General features: G+C 31.7%; 1 protein-coding gene across 6 annotated transcripts in view; it reads right to left on the minus strand.

Annotated features, from left to right (window-relative positions):
* LOC129962579 (zinc finger MIZ domain-containing protein 1-like) overlaps positions 1 to 22,593 on the minus strand; it is a 336,461-nt gene that overhangs the window by 208,167 nt on the left and 105,701 nt on the right. Inside the window, exon 2 of one of the 6 annotated variants that reach the window (XM_056076373.1) lies at positions 7,256 to 7,317. The exons of the other annotated variants lie outside the window; for them this stretch is intronic. Coding sequence (XP_055932348.1) covers positions 7,256 to 7,264 — 9 coding nt within the window. The 5' untranslated portion in view covers positions 7,265 to 7,317. The remainder of the gene's footprint in view (positions 1 to 7,255; positions 7,318 to 22,593) is intronic. 6 annotated transcript variants of the gene reach the window in all.

Raw genomic sequence — 22,593 nt, forward strand, 5'->3', positions numbered from 1 at the left:
TACCAAATTTCATCCACCTAGCTTAAAGCATTATTTAATTATCTTTATCACTGACAAACAGACAGACCCTTTCCAAAAATGCGTTTTTCGAACTAAGGGGGGGAGGGTCGAAAACGTGGAGATTCGTCGATATCTCGAGTGCGAATTTTCTGGCAATTACATCTCTTACTATACAACATATACGAGAAAGTAAAAATTACGAAATCTGAAAGTGGGTGAGGGAATTAATATTAAAGTTTTTTAATGCATAAATTTTTTTCATTTATTTATTTTTATTACTTTGGATACACATTATTCAATAAAAAATTACGTTAGATAACGCCAGATGCTTAAAACCAGTTTCAATAAAACGGCAGTTATTTATATTATTGTATACCTTGTCTTTCCTTTTTTTTTTTTTTTTAGAGATTATTAGAAACAGTATAACAGAATCATAAGTGCGAAATCTCACTCAAAGCAAAAAAAAAATATTTATAAAAATTTCCTACATTAAAATTTAAAATGTAGAAATTTTCTACATTGGATCTCCAGGAGCACTGAGTCGTTGTTGCCCCTATTTGTATACCTAACTTCATAGGACAAATTGCATTCCTTTGTTTTAGAAATAGCGACTCTTCGATGTTATTCAACAGAAAGTAAATTCTTTGCGACGTACTTGCAGTTTACAGTTCTGTCATATTTTAATCAGGTTCGAAAACAAAAATCCCTTGTTACAAAATACAACTTCTAATTCAACATCTAGATGGCATTTCTATGCAAATATTACTTAAAAAAACGAACAAGAATAAAAATGGCTGCCAGAACACGTTTGCAGAATTCTGTAAGGACACAAAAATAAAGGTTAAAACATATTGAAAAGAGAGAGCTTAAACAGGTAGAATAGTTGTACATAAGTCTGGTAAACACGATTAAGTAAACACGCAAACACATAAACACTTCCTCTACATGCTCAAATATCAGATAACTTACGGTTATAAATTTTAATTCAATGAGTTTGTCTCAATTTGAAAAATTGTAGGTAGCAAAGAGAATGATAATAATTTAACCATCATGCATGGTAGCATAAGACTTTCAGTTGATACATCAAAGATGACTTTCGACGTTCTCCATTAAGTTTACAGTCCAAAGAAAGCAATTTTTTGGAACATTTGAGAAGTCAATTCGTTGATTACCTACTGTCATTCTTTCGCCAAACTGACTCAGCCAAATGCACGTAATTAATGAGAGAAACGGGATTTCTTTTTTAAAGTATTTGATCAAAAATATTTCGCAAATAAAATTTGATTACATTTGGCCGAATATATGATTATTATTACTCCCTAAGTGTCTTTATAATAGTAATATCGATTCATTTATTCACACAAATAATAGTAACAAAAGAAAGTAAATACAGAAAGCAACATTTATTGTTAAAAAAATAGATTAAACTATTAAAAATATTACTCCTAATTTTTACTTTCTAGTACACTTAGTATAGAGAAAGTACAGTAATACTTCAAAAAATTCGCGATTTTGACGAATCTCCAACACAATTCAATTTTTGGTTACCACTAACGCATACCAAGATGATTCAGTAAAAGTGCTAAATTCACGCCAAAAGTTAATATTTCGTAAATATTATACGCCAATGCAATATAAGGCATTTTCTAGCTTGGCGAGTTTATTAGAGAGCTTGGCGAGTAAGTTTTGGGGAATCTAATCGAGCTGGTTATTTTGAGCGTTCAGGTAATTTCTGGATTTTTCAATAATTTCGCAATTGCATTCTAAACTTGTAGGTAGGATCCCCTGGATGCGAAGCTTTGCTTTCTTATTTTTTTTCTGTAAGAAATAATTTAATGGTCTTAAAACTCGTTTTATAGTTGTTTTTTTAATTCGGAATTATGCAGATTTGAGAACTTCAATGGTGCAAACTGCTAATCTTCTGGTGCCTTTTCTGATAAAAGGAATTCGTTTCAGTTTTTTTTTTTTTTTTAATCCCCATTATCTTTGCATTTATGCCCATATTTATGTTTTTACAAATAATCAACAATAGAATGATCCATTTTGATAATTATTTTTGGATGCATGTTTCCAAATTCTTAAAAGGGTCATTCTGTTTTATCTAAATTGTTTCGCAACTAACGTAATTAATTACACTTTTCTTCAAAAAAAAAAAAAAAAATTTTTTTTTTTTTTTAGATGTCTCAACAATCTGAAAATTGCAACTCAATTTTTGTTTTAAAATTTTCTTTCTCTTTACCCCTCCCCCATCCTACTTTTAAATGAGTTTGATATTCTATTAAAATAAAACAATTTCAATCAGTGGATGATATTAGAAAAATAGTTATGTTGTAATTCATAACAAATAGGTTAACCTAAAAATTAAAAAGATATGTAAAAAGTGTCATGAAACACTGGTTTTGATTGGAGAATTCGCAATTTTGCTCTACACCCCCCCCCCCCCGATATGGAATCATGGTTAAGTAGCGAGTGGGCAATTACTCGTCACTTTTTTTACTAAAACTGAGGAATCATTTAAACCTAATTTTTCTTTAAAAAAATTATCATTTACTGATATGTTAAAACAAATTTTTAATATGATTATAAATTGTCAATATGATTATTTTAAAATAGTAGTGTTTTTAGTCTATAATATGATGTAAAATCTAATACCATATCTTCATAACGTAAAAATCGTCTAAAATACTCTAAAGGGTAGATCCTTGGCATTAAAGCTATCAAATTTGGCACATTATTATTTACTTCTTGGGTAGCAAATATGAATTAATAAAGATCTTCCCAATATTTTAATGGCATTTCTAATTAATTAAAAATTAGCAAAGATTTTAACATTTTACCTCAATAAAGAATATTATCACATATAAATCTTTCTTCACACCACTTGAAAATTCAAAAAATTAACTTTTCATTGCAATTTCTCTTTTTATACGTTTTCAAACTCTACATATAATAGTTGATGCAAAATATTTTTACCATATATTTGTTGTTAAAATCTCAGTAATCTGCTTTCTTATGGAATCGGCTTTCACAGTATTTCCTTTGATTCAAAAAATTAATTCACATATACAGACTATTCAAGATTTTCTACGTACTTTTGAATAGAATTTAATTAATTTTTTACAAATATATTATTTTGATATACTTTTATGACCTAATATTCAAAAATCAAAAAGAAATTGCATTATATTAACGCAGACGGAAAATAAATCATGCTTTTTAACATAGCATTATAAGTTATGATGTTTCAAACTAATTTGAGATTTTTTATTATTATTATTTCGAGAGAATATGAATCATCCTAACAATCTTTGGAAATTATAAAGGTAAAATCCTACCCACCTCTGGGCCCACCTCTTGGCGACTTATTTGAAATATCGCCAAGTTGACTACTAATTGAATATTTGTTATTATTATTATTTTTTAATTAAAAAACGATACTTGAAGGCTAGAAATAATAAAAAATAAAAAAATATAATAAAAAATAAAATAAAATAAAATAAGTAAAATAAAAATAAATTTTTAAAATTCCGTCTAGGTTGCCACATTGGCGACGTTATCGCCACTCGTTTGGTGAGAATTCAAAAAGACGCCAAGAGGTGGGCTGTGCTAGGATCCACACATTATAAATTGATGACAAATAACCAACGGGAGTAGTCTCCACAAAACTTTCTCGCCTCTAAAAAAGTTTATCCGAAAAAATGTCTTGCATGACACTATAATAGTTATGAAATATTAATCGTTGATGTGAATTTAGCATTTTTACCTTATCTATATCGTGTCATAGTTGGCGAGTTTTTTTGACGGTTAATTTACTATGTTACATTTAATTGTACTAGAATGTAGAATTTATGTTTTTCTACACCGATTATAACAAAAATTTAATATAAAGCTACACTTATAGTCATAAAATCATATACAAAATTTGATGTACCTCAGTCATTTGCGCTTTTCAGTTATTGCATTTACATGTTTCTGAACGAACAGATCGACGGACGGGCAACCATTTGTTGGATTTGGCTCAAAACTTGATGGGTGTCTACAGGATGTTAAATCTGTGTACCAAATTTTATCCATCTAGTGCCTTTCGTTTTGGAGTTACTGTGTTATCTACTTTCGAACAGCCGGACAGACTGACTTCCTCTGAACGGATTTTGCTTAAAATTTGATAGAGATTTACAAATTTAGTTTAACCCCTTGCCTGCCGCGGCCGTATATATACGTCTTCCTAAGTCAATGTGTTAACTGCCCCTGGCGTATATATACGTCTCGCAACTATATACGTATATATATTCGTGGCAATGGGGACCGAATCTTGCAAGTTATTCTCGGCAGGTAAGGGGTTAAAGACAGTACAGTAAATTTCATCCATCTAGTTCAAAGTTTTTTTGTATTATCTTTGTTACAGAAAAAAATGTGTACCAAAAATGTGTTTTTCTAATTCGACAATTATATTACTTTCTTTGTACTTCGTATATAAGCAGGTAATAAATTATCCAATTATAACATTATGACACAGGTTTGGAGCAAAAAACACTGAATTATGCTAAACAAAAACACTGAGAAGTAAAATAAGTACTATTAACTGGAAATTAAAAATATTGTGCAATAATTACAAAAATAAAATTTATCGATCTTAAGAATGATAAAATTCGATGCCAAAAACGCTGCAATGCACGTGCCAGAACATGCGATTCTAGCATTTTTCTTTTTGTTTCAATATTAATAAAATTCTTTTGGTGTTTTTTAAATACATTTCATATCAATATTCTCCACTGTTTTAGTACTATGTTTAGAACGATGATGCTAAATATATATATTTTATGGACATATCATAGTTGCTATAATATTTTTAAAATATTAAAATAATAGAATAACCAATCATAAGATATTACGGCCAAGAATTCTGCTATTTATTTGTTTAGCTGGAAATGTAGCAATACTTTGGATCGCTACTATTATCTTTTTTTTTATCTCAAATATTTTTCAGAAAAAAAAATCCGCCAAATTTGGCACACTTTATAATTATTCAGACAATACTTTTTTTCAATTTCGCATGCGTCTCTATCCCCATTCTTTGGAAACTTACTAATTAAGTGAAGGATGACAAAGGAAAAAAAATTGATTTACATTTTGGAACAATTTTAATAGAACATTAAAGAACTTTTCTCATTAGAATATTAGAACTAACAATTTTTTTTTTAATTTGTCAGAATCGACTTGCGCAAGAATTGAATAACTACTGACTATTTCAATGTAAAATATGATGCAGTAGATAAATAACGTGTGGAAAGTTAAAAATAATACCTGCAGGCTATTGTGATCTATGTTTTCTACAGATTACGTGAAATTTAAAGAAAGCGTCCATGAATGCTGAGACAATAAATATGATATCTGCATTGTTTAAAGACAAACATTTCACAAACTGTTACCCTAAAACGTATCTTTGTAACCTATTTTCTAAGTTATTTACTTAGCGCACGGCCCTAAAAAGTGGCGACAAGGGTTCTCTGCACCCCCTCTTGCCTTTTCAGTCGGAAGCGTCCGTTTGGGGACGGATATGCATGCGCCCAAGAGGGTGGAAAAGGCCAGTGACCACTTGTTCTGTCAGCTGCATTTCCCGTCCTCTCACCTCCAGCGTTTCTATGGAAACGGAAAGGGGGATCGATAGTCATCCTAGAGCAACAGGAAAAGCCCCATGCACAAAATCCCTTTCTTCCCTGCGTGCAAGTCGAAAGATCAACCTTTAATTTTCACGTGCAGAAATTTGCAAGTTCAGAACAATATCAGACTTGTCCGAGAACGATTTCACAATCACTTTAAAAATGGAATAATCATATATAGTTTCCAAAAGAAGAAAAAAGCCAGGTGGAAATTGGTTGAAAAGGGGGATAAAAAGAAAGAATGAATAACTTAATTGCTTTGCTGTCTGTTGTTTACGAGTGAAAGTAATCAGCCAAAGCAACTTTTTGGTTTTCAATTAGTTACACAAATAGAAAGGTTTCAATTGTTTTTCGTATTGTTGAAGACACAGATATTTGCATCTTTGGTAGATAAAACAAATAGATTCGGGAAAATAAAAATTAGATTTCAGCTTACATAAAATTAGGCAGTTAAAAACATCATTTTACGGAAATAAAGCTTCGGACAAACCTTTGATAATGCGAAAATTCATTTAAAATCACGAGGTATCGGAAAAGAGTTCACTAGCTGATATAAAAAGAAATAAAAACACAAAAACATTAAATTTTTGCAACTAAGGGCTTCCATTAAAGGAGTTCGTAAAACTTCTTTTACGATCTACAGAATACGAAAAACGTCATCTGAAAATCTATCCCCTAACACAAAGTAATAGATACAATGGATGCATTGTCTTCGTAGATTTATAGCAAAATCATACAAATCTTGCAGACACAACATAACTAATACGATTATGCCTTATTATTTCATCATTACATTCATTCTTACTAAAGTGAAGTTGCAAGTATTCATATTAAAACGACACAATGAATCAGTACAACACAATGTGTTATCAGTACTGGGAAACGGGGAATGTTACACCGTGATGATAATTTAAACCAGTCGATTACGAGCAAACTGGCCACATGGAATACAAATTTCATGCTTACAATGCTTGATGCTCGTTGTATATAATAGGTACCCTATGCACAGCAAACAAAGTGGAAATTTTTCCCTGAATTACTCGGTAAAATCACAAAACCTTACGAAATTATAATCTCATCCAATAAAAGTGATAAAACTTTGATTGGACTACTTGCTCACAGCAACCCTCGTAAGGACCACAAAGCTTTACGAAACCACTGTCCCACATGATAAAACCGATAAAAATTTCATTGCACTACTTACATATGATAATCCTTGATAGGACAAAATAGCTTTATGAAACTGCAATCTCATCCAATAAAAGTGATAAAACTTTTGTTGGACTACTTGCTCACAGCAATCCTCGCAAGGATCACAAAGTTTTAGAAAACCCCAATCTCATATGATAAAACTGATACAAATTTTATAGTTCTATTTGCTTATGACAATCCTCGACAGGACTACAAAGATCGTTGAAATCGCAATTTCATACAATAAAGCTTTCACTAGACTACTTGGAATTGGTAGTCCTTGATAAGACCACAAAGTTCTTTGATACTACAATCTCGTACAATGAAAACTGATAAAGTATTAAAAACGTGGTCATATAAAACACTCAAATGGTAACAAATAACAAAAGGTTATCGCTACATACCATTTTCATACAACCACTTCATATCCTGATGCTTACTAACTTAATGTGGAATAAGTCATTCCCTATAAGAAAATAAAATTCATTAAATGCCCATTTGATTACGTCGTCATTCTAATGTGCACGAGATATCTGAGACATCTAACCAAAACACCACTACAGATATACAGAACATGCATAAAAAGAAAAAGGACATCAAGTCATTTTCAACCAAACATAAATTCATGCAGAACTAGTTTCACAAAACATTAAATTTTTAACACAAAAGTGTGATAACAAATAGCTCATTCATATATCAACAATGCATCCATGATATTCCTAAAAAGACTTTTTTAAAAAATGGTCAAGCGTTACTGTTTCGATGCAAAACAAGTTGAGAGAAGTGATGGGGGAAGAGATCTATTATTCAAACGTATATTCTTTTCAATGCATCTTGAAAAATTTGATGTAAAGGAATCTACCTTTGCCTCGGCAAATTGGACGGCAAAGGCATATTCCTTTACATCTAAGTTACTATCTGGTAACATAAATTGTTGATGTTAGATATACAGTCAATATTGGGACTTGAAAATCACTCTTCAGCCAGATATTGCAATAATCGTAAAACTTTCAATACAAAAGTTGTTCGTCTGAATGAGGCGTTTATTTATTAATTGGATTCATTTTTCTACTTTCAATATTAAGAAAGTTATAACGAAATGAAAATTTCTAGCCCCACCCCACTGTAATTCTCTTCAAATAATTACTCATTTCTTTCTGGTGAACACCATTTTATTTTCGGACACATTTTTTGTGCCACTTCATGTAGACTATTACAGATTAGGACACCTTTCACAATTGGTGCCACGTTTAGGACCCAACATCGTTCTTACACACACACTACGTTCTGATACAAAAAAGAATTAACATAACTTTGTACTCGACAGATACGCCATCTATCGGCGTGAAGTTGTAACACCCACCATTCCCACCCACTTTGGACTAGATGGGCCGAAATTTTTACATTTCTAACAACATATTCCACGCCAGTTAAAATCCAAACAAAATTACTCTAGTTATCCTGGTCACAAGGTAGCAAGGGCAAAGCGTTATACGCATATTATATAATATGCTACTATGCATATTATATAATATGCGTATGACGCTTTGCCATTAATATGCTACTACGCATATTATATAATAGGAATCTACCTAAAAATAGTAACGAGAATCGGGAAAGTAAATTTACAAACACAGTATCATAATTTAATAATAACTACCATGGCCGAATAAAATATATGCTTTTCAGCCTCCATTTAACTAAGAATACTGCTTGCTGTTATGCGTTCTGATTGAAACATCACTTTATATCCCTGTTCCTAAGTAAATTGTTGCTAATTCGCAATGATTTGCATAGTTAAGTTATGTTACATTAACAGCCTGTTTTGAAGAAACAACAGAGTTTTCATATGATAGATCTCATAATTTTGAAACGTGTTAGATGACAAAAATAAGATCTGAACTTGCATTCTCAGTCTCCAAACTTCTTAATTATACCAATAGATGGATCGTTAAACCTTCGACTCATTTAACCCTTTAACCTACGATTTATCTTCCAAAAGTCTGGACCTAAAGCATAAACAAGGTGGCGCTGACTTCGAGTCATTCCACGGTTTGGCAAATCGGTCCTAAGTTGTACGTGCACGGCTTATGGAATGTAACTGCTGCATATAAGACACAACTGGTTTAATTTTGTGGGATATTTGATAGGTAATTGCAACCTGATGTAATAATTGCGGTAAATATTCAAAAGAATTATTATCAATCTCTAAAATATAATATAAATCAATAACATTGCCCGTAGTTGTAGGTTAAAGCGTTAACGCAACCAGATCCGAATACATGGGGAATCTTAAAGGAATCCGTTCCATTTGTCCAGTTTATCTGGTGCAGAAATGAACGAGAAGTAGTATAAGTGGTCAAAGAACTTTTTGCGTCAGATGATGCACTTAGTTTCTTTATTTTTGTTCAATAAAATATTACAGTGACATGAAAAATAAAATTGTTGATTGAAGTAAAAGCTGACGTAAGCTAATACAGGTGGCAAAAGAACATTCCACGTCAGATGACGCATAATTGTAACAGAGTCAACAAAACAAGACTGTTAGCAAAAGATACTTCACAGTTAGCAGTTTGCAATCACGTGATTAAAATAAAACTGATATCGAGAAACTAAAAAATAAAAACTTGGCACTAATAATTAAATCGGAAATGCGCCCAAACTGAAAGGAAATTCTTTCTAATTGGAATAAAACACAGAAAGAAATGCATGGTGAAATTAAGCAGTTGTATAATCCAGGTTAGACAGACAGGAGTTCAGAAAATAAAAGACAATTTAAAACGCTGATAGTAAATATTACGCAAATGATATTTATTTCACAAACTGTTTTTAAAGTATCATTCCAATGTGATAAATTTGAATTAGAGAATTTCTTGCTGAACAAGCAGAAGTCATATTTAATTCACAAACTGTTTTTTAAGTATCATTCCAATGTGATAAATTTGAACAAGAATTAGAGAATTGGTTGCTGAACAAGCAGAAGTCATTTTTGGCACGAAGCAAAAAACAGCGACGCAGCATTTATTCTGATTGGATGGAGCATTAATTGGCGGGCAGAAGAAAATCTTTTCGCAAAGTAGATAAATGGTTTAGTAGTTCAAACCTATTTGAAATATCAGATAGCATTCAAATGATGATTTGATTAGTTTAATTATATATAGAATCTGACTTAGAACAAAAAGGAGGCTATTTTGAGATGGATTTTAAAATTGTGAACCATGCTCAGACAATGAGAATCCCTTTTCTAAAATGTTCACATCACACCAACGCGAAAATTAGCACTAGACTCGAACTTTGAATGCTTTGGCCTAAAGCTCTTATCACCTGTCGTCCGCGACTTTCGTTCATATGATGGTGAGAACACATTAGAATATGCCCCCACCCCCGCTTTTCGAATTCATTATATTGAATAAAGGAAATGTGTTTAAAACTTTTTCACATAAAAATGCAAATATATCATAGAATCGATATACAAAAACAGTGAATTTCGGACATGAAAATACGCTTGAAATTAAACCAATTAACCGACTGTTTCCAATTCGGTGAAAATTATAATTAATAATGGTAATTCTAGATACAACTTACTTTAAAGCAAAGACACGTTTCAAAATACCTTAGCGGTAATATAAAAATATGGTATCTTAAATCTTAAGAAAATAAAGAATGCTAGTTTTAGAGTTTAGTGCAGTAAAATTATCACCCCGTCTTCCGAAACATGATATGCAATACTTCAGAAAAGTTATGATTTTGAACAATAGCCAAATAATAAGGGCATCTCAGTTAAAGCCCACTCTTTCACGTTACATCTATGTGATAACCTTTGGTTCATGATTACAACTATGCTTACAAAGCGAATGTTTTGTGAAATCAGGCGTCAACTCTGCGGACTCTCAAATTCATAATTCCCAACAGACAACTGCGGCCTTTAAGTGTATTAGATAAATACTGGCAAAAATAACCAAAAAATAGGTATGACATTGTATATTATGTATCTTTTAAAAAACGCATTACATGTAGTATTCCAAATTTGAGAACATATTGTCAAAAAAAAGTAATTGAATTGATCACAAATATATAATTAAATGAAGAGCATCAATTTCCCTTTCCTTTCACATTAATATGAATTGTAATCACCAACATGAACTTATATTAAATGATATAAATATTTTTTAAATATAAAGTAATTCAAATATTAAGATAAAAAAAATCATATCTATAAAAAAATAACTTAATCTATTGTTAGAAGATATCAAGAATATATCCCCTCAGTACCAATAAACAGTATTATGTACAATGTGGGGACTTAAATAATTTAGCAATACAAGTGATAGGTAAACAACAAATAAATCCGAGAGATATGCATAAAAATTTTCTAAACTTATTCTAACACTGACAGATCATTCTTCGCTTTTCACCTCCACCTTTACGAAGAGAAAATATTCCTATTAACTAAAAATACGAATTCGAAATTTTGAAGAATCCAGGATTTCATACCACCCTGAATCCGAAAAACACATTTTGGGAATTATACCTATTTGCCAATAACCCAGATGATTCCAAAATGCTTTGATTTAATTTGGTAATATAGATTTGGTATAATAGATTTCTCCTTCATTTTGAACGAAATCAATTCAGTTCTGCCAGGCTGCCCGAATATGAGTTAATAAGATATTACAAAAGAAAGACAACTAAATGGATATAATTTGGTATACAGATTCAGCATTTAAAATATCAATATGTAACAAATTAGGAGCCAGAGCCGTAAAAGGGTTGATCATCTGTCAAGTCTGTTCTTTTCATGCATGCAAAAGCGATCATTCAAAAACGTCACAACTTTGGCAAATGATTGCTTTACACTTTTAACTACTTTACAGAATTTTTCATCAAATTTTGAACCAAATCTAACAGGTGTAATGACTTAATCCTGTCCGATCAAATAAGTGGGTAGCGTTTAAAGAAAATTTCTTTATTTACAGCCTTATGTACATAAGAATAACTCATTCTCATCTAGGTTAATATGAATGATAATATTTATAACACAGATGAATGTTAAACAAGAATAGTTCAACGATTAGTTTCGGAGAAATAACCTCACAAGAAAAGCTAACAGGCTGTTAGCGCATCAGGCTACTACAAAGGTAGCTCTAGGAATCCACCGATTTGCATTGGGCAGATCTTTACTCAGAAGCCCGAATCACAGCCCGAAGCTTCTCTGACTTTTCCTCAAAACGACTCTCTCCCCTCTCTCTTCTTCCAAAAATCTCGAATTTTATTTTCTGTCCAATCTCCGCCTCTCATTTTCACATTGGTGCACTTGAGCCCCTTGTTACTCAATAGCCGTTCAGAAAAAACGTCAATGGTCTGCAGTCGACCGTGGAGATGCCCGTTAATGTTCCACCCTCACAGCTGAAAGATTTACATCCGAAGGGTTTGACACGCTACCCTTTTGAAGATACGATTTATTTCCTTGGAACGACGAAAAACGTAGGTGTGGTTCTTTATCTGGACTCAACTAATGGCAAGATGACCCTACTCAGGCAGAGGATCTTCCGTCTGGAGGCACTTTACAATGTGGGTGCGTGGTGTGGGTGCCAGTTGATGACACAGCTGGCCGGAAATACCAATTATCACGTGTGAGAACCAGAGAAAGGTACAGTGGTCAACAGGTGTTTCAGGGCAAGGGAGCTGAATCGTTACAACGGATCATTAATAAAATAGGGTTTCGAATTTGGTGCCCTGCAGGTCCGAAGCCAAGACTTTACCACTTGACCACAGCGGACGATTAAGTCCAACGACCAAGTTACGATTAAGTCTAATAAAGCATTCTAAATGATTTTTTTTGCATCATGTATATATCAATTTACAGATCCCAGCTTTATGAACATAATAATAGAGTATTTGTTAAATTCTAATTTCCTGACCTAACTAGATATTTGATGACTTTTGTACAGTATTGACAATACAGTATACAATATATTTTTACTATATTTTTCCTTTCTTTACTTCATGAAAGAAAAGAGAAAATATGAAATGGATTTGATCTCCACATCCTCCCAAAAAGACTTATTTTATTCTTTGACTTCTTTTCATCTTAAATTAAAATACGACGCAAATACTTTTAGCCATGATGAAACTAACTTCAGACAGACACTAAAAGAACAGAAACCAAGAGGAACTATTTCGTAATTCGAATTAATTAATTTGATTTTAAATTAATTTCCATGCAGCATTGAGGGCTGACCAGCAGGTAGCTATGCAATCAGTCGCCCATGCTGCTTCTCCGCACACAGACGCGAATAGTATAAAAGTACATCAATGACGCAGAAAATTTCAAGGTTATTTTCTCAGAATTTGCTAACTACTGCGGTTCAATGGATGAACATCCTCGAACAGAATTTCCCAACTCACTTATTCTTTGTCTTAAATTACACAAATCTAAAATTTTGTTGAAAGACCGTACATGAAAATTCACGTACCTAATTGTTAATCAAAGTAAGAGAAACATTTACTTATTGTCTTTTTCGCCAAAAAATTCGAACTCGAGATTTTGACGAATCTCCATGTTTTAGACTTCCCAGAATTCGAATAACAAATTTTTAGAAAAAGTCCGTCCGTCTATATGTGACAAAGATAATTCAAAAGCACTTTGAGACAGGTTATTGAAATTTGGTATACGGTCTTTACGCTAAATTTGCAGATTTGTACCAAATTGTGAGTAAAATCTGTTCAGAGAAAGTCCGTCTGTCCGAATATAAATAAACACGATAATTACAAAACGAAGAGATTTAGAGAAATAAAATTCGGTACCCAAATTTCACATCTATAATGTAGACATGTTTGAGCCAAATCCAACAAGGGGTAGACCGTCTGTCGGACAGTATTTTCAGAAACATGCAAACAAGATCATTCAAAAATGCAGTGACTTAAATATATCATATTTGATATGGGATTTTGTGACTACAAGTGCATTTTTGTGTCAAATTTTTACACAATGAATATAGTATTAAAATGCCAAAATTAAAAAAAAAAAAGATACCTTTTATTATTAAGTTCCCTGTTGATACAATTATCCGTCTTATTTAAGCGAACTTCGCAAAATTGGAAATATGTCTAGATGCAATATTAACGCTTGTTCTACTTTTTAGGGGTACCTATATGATATTGCAATAAGAATTAGGAAATCTGAGTTTTCCATTTTTTTTATTACTTGGAAAGTACAATAAATATCCATTGTATCATCAATTACGATTTCTTTAAAGTTACTAGTATCGCATAGTATTTTAGCCATGACAACCTGCTATCGCCCACATATATTTCGGACACATGGGGCTCATCATAGCTAGTGGGGTGATGAGTCATTAATAAAACACATGTGAAACATATAGTACAAAAAGAAAATTAAAGAAAATCGGGACAAGTTGATATACAGGTGACACCTGGTAATCAACAAAAAACGAATGATGGAGCGGGGGGGGGGGTAGCTACAACAGAAAATCTCTCTTTTTTGCCCGTCGTCCGTCTTTTGTCAACATCCGGAACTTTCAAACATCTGGTCCCGTAGACACAGATAATGCCGTCTGAAAAGGATTAAACACCTGGTCAGTTCTAAAAATAAGTTTGATGACATCTGATTTCAGATGGATCGAATCTAATGTGATATTTGCAATTTCCGTTATTGATGTCCGTCGCAGAATTCAGATCACGAACAGAAAGCCGGTTAGGGTTTCTCCCATTTTCGTCCGGAAAACAGCGCAATCCCGATGAGGTATAAATGTTCCATCCGGGGAATATGTTAATACATAATACAGATTTTACTATGTCATGGAAACGGTGAGCCGGTTTCCATGCAAGACTTTTAGTCATTTGGTTACATATTTAAAAACCTACTCTGTTTTAAAATTAAAACTCACATGGGTTCATATAAAAATGGATGGTATAAAGCAGAATACAAAATCTACGATATTGCAGATTAACATTATTATTTCAATAAAACGCTGAAAAACAATATTCAACTGTTAAAACAAGAACATTCACTCTGCTCAATAATAATATAAATAACTGAATATTTAGAGGTTAAATTTGGCGAAGGCAAAATTTCACAGGTTTCACAAGTGTTATTCACTATAGATGTTAAATCTGCGTATCGAATCTTACTATCTACCTCTCACCGTTTTTTAGTTATAGTTTGACTTATATTCTAACATCAGGACGGAGGGAATTCCTTTGAACAGATTGCACTCAAAATTTGACAGAAATTTGCAAATTTGGTGTAAAGACCGTATGAATCTAGCTCAAAGCATTTTTGATTTATCATTGACACAGAAGTAACGAAATTACTGAAAAATCCAGAAATTATCAGAACACAGAAAATAAAAATTCAGCATAACGTTTTTGATTTATCGTTCAATTTAATAAATTTAATCTAGTTTTTTAATAAATGTTGCTTTTTATATTTATTATTTTTTGATAGTATAATCTTTGAAGAAATCAAATTGAACAACTGCCATCATCACAAGAGGACAAAGTGAGAAAAAACATTTATCCTTGTAATAAGAAAGACATTCAAACGTCACCACAGATGGGAAAAAATAATAAAATAAATTCCTATATATACCATATTTTCCCAAAATTAAGACGCAAATAAAAAACAAACAACTGTTTGCTTTTGTTTGATGCTAAGTTTCCAATCCTCCGCGCTCCGACAGATCGTGCGCGCCTTCAGTCAAGTGCATTTTTCCCTCTTTGCCCTCACTTGTAGCTTTTCGGGGCTCTTTGACGTCTGTTCAGTTACGGACAGTTTGCTTGAAGCTCCCGACACTTAACGCCGTAGGCGACACGCTAGAGTAATCCTACGATGGATCGGATGGCAAATTTACGTCCATATCCCTAGGAACGAGGCTTAAAACTGTTAACTAAACTGTATTCTTTACTCATTGGTTAATACATGGCGAGTTTTTCACTGTTTGGTATAATATGAAAGAGATCGAGGAAAAAAATCTATATCGTGTTCTTTAATTTTACAAAAAAAATTAAAATTTGTTTTACATATAGATATTTTGGATATATGGAAGGTTTCGCTATAATTATTTCCTCAAATATCATATACACATTTCATAAACAGACAAATATGAGGAAATACCTACACTTCTACTATGAAATCCAGAAAAAAAAGTATAAACAGAAGCCAAATGTAAGGATTTTGTATCTTTTTATCTGGATTTTTACTGGATATACGTGAAGACTCATTTTAAATATTGGGAAGATAAGATTATGTAGTTTATAAGGTAAAACAATATGTATAATAAATTAAATACAAAAATTAGAGAATATTAATAATAATTCATCTTCTTACAAAATAAATATAAACTATATACAAAACTTACTTTAATACTGTGCATCTCATTCAACTTCATGCTTCCGCAACAAATAAATACTGGCCCCACAGTTGTGCTATCGTGTAAATTTTAAATCCAAAACGTAATCCACAAATAGATTCAAAATATTAACAGAAAATTGTTTGGAAAAAGCAAATTTTCAAAAAAAATTATAACACCAATTCGCAAATACACTTTCATGAAAGCGCGCCACAAACGCAACACTTTTCCCGCGCATTCGCACGTCGCCGTCGGTAAGTAATGACCAAAGTAAAAATTCTCTACTACTATCTCTACAGAAGCAAAAGAAGCGACAAAGTCCCTGGGGTATCGACAGATGTCTCAGTTGTAAATCTGTCAAGATACAGAGGATAGGGGAGATACTTAACACCCGTAGGACTTGTGTCCCCTTAGCCGAAAGCTATGAAAGCCGAATAGAAAGAATGTAGGAAGCAGAACTCAGAAGGGGTAGAAAACATTTCTGGACATCCCCTGTTTAAAGGAGATAATGGGAGAAAAAAAAAAAAAAAGAATTACGCATACAGTCAGACATGACACAATTTTGGAGATAAAGAAGTTGAACTTCAGAAAATGAAGCATTGAGCCAAACATAAATAAACAGAAGCAAAAATTTATGATTTATTAAACAATAAAATAAATAAATTTATACAATAAATTTATTTATTATTATGTCTTATAAAAGACTGAGATACACAGATTAAGCATGCCAAATTCAAAACTCGGGCCAAACAAATTAGGCAGAGTCAGAGCAAAATAATAATTCTTATAGAAACGTTTGTTGCTGTTTTTTTCCTCCGAAAAATGCAATTAAAAAAATGGAAAATGTAATTTTTTCCCCCAACTATTTAGCATCTGTTCCATACTATCAATAACTCTATGAGATATTTTGTAAGCAGAGATTATTATCAAAACTGAAGTGAACACAAGTATTTTTTACAATCTCGTATACGAAGTTACTCGAAGTATGCAAAGTTTAGTTATATTAACGTCCCGCTGTGAAGCAACACTAGAGCAATTTTGAGACGAACCTCGTCATTTTGAACCGCGGTTAGATGACGAGGACGACACCTGAGATGGCACCCCCCTCTCCACACCGCACCACACCAGCGGGAGGACGTTTGGTCTGACGGATTTAACGTACAACAGACCCCCTTACACGACGGTTATTCGATGGAATCGGGTCACGAACCTGAAACTCTACGGCTCACAAGCCGAGATCTTACCGCCAGGCCACCGTGGCCCAAATATGCAAAGAGAAAGTATTCAAAACTCAGATTAGAACTTAAGATTTTGACGAATTTCTATGTGCCAAGACTTCTATGAGTCCGAAAAACACATTTTTGGAATTATATCTGACAGTAAAAGAAGATAACTAAAAACGCTTTGAGCCTAGACATAAAAAACCAGGTATATTGCAGCTGCCAACTTTTAAATGTACAGAGATTAATTAAACATTCAATTAATTAGAAAATAATATTTTTGCCATCTTTACATTCGGAACTACTTTACCACTACACTACCACCACCAAAAGGAAATATGGCTATATCCGAATACAAAATAAGACGATCATTTCAAAACGAAGCTAGAAAAATAAAATTTGGCACATAGACTCAACATCTAAAGAGTCGATACATTTCAAATTTGGAACTAAATCCGAGTTGGAGTTGACCATTTGTGCATCTATACTTTCATAAGCATGTAATACGATAATAAATATATGGAATTTCATTTGTGATTTTGTAACTATAATTGCAGTTCAACATCTAAGTTTTAATTCAGTCGGTGTAGCCCAAAACCAGTTCATCTCTTAGTTCGTACATAATACCAATCAAAACTAGTTCATCTCTTAGTTCGTACATAATACCAATCAAAACTAGCTCATCTCTTAGTTCGTACATAAACCAATCAAAACTAGCTCATCTCTTAGTTCGTACATAAACCAATCAAAACTAGCTCATTTCTTAGTTCGTACATAATACCAATCAAAACTAGCTCATTTCTTAGTTCGTACATAATACCAATCAAAACTAGCTCATCTCTTAGTTCGTACATAATACCAATCAAAACTAGCTCATCTCTTAGTTCGTACATAATACCAATCAAAACTAGTTCATCTCTTAGTTCGTACATAATACCAATCAAAACTAGTTCATCTCTTAGTTCGTACATAATACCAATCAAAACTAGTTCATCTCTTAGTTCGTACATAATACCAATCAAAACTAGTTCATCTCTTAGTTCGTACATAATACCAATCAAAACTAACTTAATATATCGGTCACTATTCAACATACTTTATAATAGAGCCAATCAAAGACTTCAAATAGAACCAATCAAAGACTTCAAATAGAACCAATCAAAGACTTCAAATCAAAGACTTCAAATAGAACCAATCAAAGACTTCAAATAGAACCAATCAAAGACTTCAAATCAAAGACTTCAAATAGAACCAATCAAAGACTTCAAATAGAACCAATCAAAGACTTCAAATCAAAGACTTCAAATAGAACCAATCAAAGACTTCAAATCAAAGACTTCAAATCAAAGACTTCAAATAGAACCAATCAAAGACTTCAAATCAAAGACTTCAAATAGAACCAATCAAAAACTTCAAATCAAAGACTTCAAATAGAACCAATCAAAGACTTCAAATCAAAGACTTCAAATAGAACCAATCAAAGACTTCAAATCAAAGACTTCAAATAGAACCAATCAAAGACTTCAAATAGAACCAATCAAAGACTTTCTAAAAAGGCCCCACCACATATTTATAGAAAATTACCAATTGAAATGGGAGTTACCTTCATAATCGGAAATCGAATAAGGTGTCAAAATTTAAACCTAATTTCCGAAAAAATATTTTCGATTTATAGAGATAAAGTATTTTGGGCACCAAAAAATTCAATGAGCAAGGAACGTGTTTCAACTCTTTCAAATTGAATTAGTACAAAACCAAGATCATCGCTCACATAGAAACTAAATATAATAAGCAATAATTTACATAAAAAAAATCAATTAAATTAAATAATTTTTATTAAATCTATTTCCAATTATTAATGATCTTCATCATTTGCTTGAGATTTTCACTGATTAAGAAATTAAATACCCATTCAAATACTCCCGTAACTTATAATATTTTGGAATCAGCATTTACAAATCCGATAAATACTGTTACAACATTGCGTCAATCAGAAATCAGAAAAATAATAATGCACCTTTGAAATATTCGATCCAGAAATATTACTATAAGAAAAGAACGTTTTCACCTTCTTGGCTAAAATTTAATTACATATCATATCAAATTTAGAATTATAATTAAAGTTGTTTTTAATAACCCTGAAAGAATATAGCATCATGGGAAATAATGAACAAAATAGCTTTGATTTCCTAGTGGAAAAAAATGAATGGATTTTTTTTTTCGACATGATCATTCATCTTTTAATTTCAAGAAAAATATTACTTCTAAAAGAAGTTTATCTCATTAATCAATTTCAATTAACTCTTTTTAATTCTCTAAAATTGGGAACGCTCTGGGAAAGGTAGACTGCACAAGAAACGTAAGAAAATTATTTTTAAACATAATGTAAAGTTCCAATTAAGGTATTTTTAACTATGCTTCGATTATAATTACTCTTCATTAATTTGAGAAGTAAAGAAGCTTTTTTTTTTCTTTTTTTGCCCCTCCCCCTTCACATTTCAAAGAATACAAATGCTAGTTCATCGTACAAACCTATCCGTTTATTGCCAACAATTTAAAAAAGAAAGATATATAATTTTTATATTTTCGATTCTTTAATAATAAAATCCTTCAAGACATCGAATTTAGATTTGTTAAATTGAAAAAAAAAAAAATAGTAAAAATGCAATAAGATAAAATTTTAAGTAAAATTAAATATTTTAAAAAGAAAAGCACAAGATCAGATATATGTTAATATCAGATATACACTGAATAATGTGGATTGATTTATGTTTTTTAATAAGAATGAAAAATTAATCATTCATAAAAGTTTTGAAACTTTATTATTATTATTGTCCAAGAAATAGAACATATTTCTTTTATTTCTCATAATTTTAAATAATTAAATTTGTTTTTTATCGGATTATTATTCTAAAGATAAGAGTTACGACACTTTTTTAAAATTTTCATTTTATAATGTTTTAAGATTAAATAATGATTAACTTTTTATAAAAGTTTCCGATAATGTTTTGATACTTGTCACTTTGACAATGATAGATTAAGATGACAGTGATAATTTACGACGCATATATATCACTTATTTACCATGCATATATATCGCAAATATATCTCATATGGTGATACATTTGCGAACTTCAGAATAGCAAATATATGAATGAAAACGATTTTTACAATTCCCAAGTTTAATTGAACAGCAGTATAATTTGCTTGCATACCAAACTGTCTCCACCGATATGCTTTTAAAATTATAAATATATTCACTGCTAGCACATTAATTAAGAGGGGGAGTAAGATATGGAAGAGTGTAAACTGCATTTATCGTCGACAAACATTTGAACTAAACCATAATATCCGGGGCTCGAATTAATAAACACGCAAATAGGCAACTGCCTAGGAGCCCGCAATTCGGAGAGGAATAAAACCTCAAAAAAAAAAAAAAAAAAAAAAAAAAAATCCTGGAATTTTTAAAGTAATTTAATTCTGAGTTTTCATCTAATTTACAAGAATCATTGACTTAACCCTTTAAAGGGCCATTTTTTTTCTAGTCATATTATGTTCAAATTGTTCTTGATCAATTGATCCGAATTGTTAATTTGATTAATTAATTAATTTGGTTAATTAATAATTAAGTAACAAATCAAGACACATTATTTTGTGTGAGATAAAGAACTGAAGCATATAAGTTCCTGTCTTTTTTCTAAAAAAATTTGTCAGAACTTATGCCAACCTACAAAATTTCATACAAAGATTGATAAATTTGGTGGGAAGCATACTTCCCACGGCCCTAGTAAGGGTTAAACTTACTTACATAAAACTAAACATCACCTAATTTTTGCAGCATAATTTATTTGTATTTAAAAAGTTTTATTTATTTATCTACTGTTTTGTTTCAGATTACTTTTAAATTTTAATTTTTTCTTATCGGCGAGATATTAAAATCAACTCTGACCAAAATTAAATTGAAAATTTCGTTATTTTAGTTTTTCAAGTTTTCACACTTAAAATTGTTTGAGTGCATATTAAAATTAAAACCAATTGTAAATAAAATACCTAGCTTTTGAAAATGGGTATGGGGAAAACGAAAGAAGCCTCGAGACCTGCACTACCTAAGCACCCCTAAAGAGATTAACCCGGCTCCAAACGTACTTAGCTTAGAACAATAATACTTGAGCCGAACATTGGATTTTCTAAGAGGTGGGGTTGATAGATTAATCCATCCATCGAAATTCATCCTGAAATACTTTAAATAAAATATTTAATTTTGAGTGTTATATAGGCTTAACATTTTTTACTTAAAACAATTAGCCACGTATATTTCAAACCCTCCTGTCAAGATGCTGCCAAATTTCATTCGCTGTGTAAACAATTTAAAAGTTAAGCCACTCACTTGTTGTCAAGACTTGACGACTTCAATTAAATGTAATCCAAGAAAAATTAACCTCAACCGTCCTTGTGAATATGTCACGATAGAGCCTAAGTGCACTTCCCAGAATCCCCCCGGTCAAGACTGAGATTTTTGCATTAGCTTCACAGGTTGGAGCATAGCCGCCGCGGGCCCTTTTAATATACTTTTCCCCTTTCTTTGCACACTTCATTTAACTTCATTACACCCCACCATTCGATGGGGCTTGAAAGCTAAGTTATTGATTGAATTAGTCCTCCCTGCTTTTATCGCATGTTGAACTCACAAGGGAGGATGACTCCTTTCACGCAACATTGCTTTGGGTTTCAAATAAAACTGGTCTCAAAATGCCAGTGAAGAGAAGGAAGGAAAAAATAAAAATGTCAACAGAGTCTTGATCACCAAACTATGGAAATAGGTTTTGTGAAAAATCGAATTATTTACTAATTTCCTTCATAAATGAGGAAAATTATTAAGTTGGAAAATATTTCTCAAGCTATTAACTATAAATGAATATTTAGTTTTTTAAAAAAGAATTGATCTGTAATGGTTTTTTCAATTCTGTTATAATATAAGCCCGAGAATTCTTGGACATATGAAAAAATAATATAAAAATAATAATTCGAAATCATGACAGTTCTTATTTCTGAAATATCACGAACGCGGCATATAGTTTTATTTCACAACATTATCATTCCTCAAAATCCGATAGATGGCACTGTGTACAGCACTGAAGATGATTTAAT

Source organism: Argiope bruennichi, chromosome 3 (assembly GCF_947563725.1).
Source record: "Argiope bruennichi chromosome 3, qqArgBrue1.1, whole genome shotgun sequence".
In the NCBI taxonomy this organism is placed as follows: Eukaryota; Metazoa; Arthropoda; class Arachnida; order Araneae; family Araneidae; genus Argiope; species Argiope bruennichi.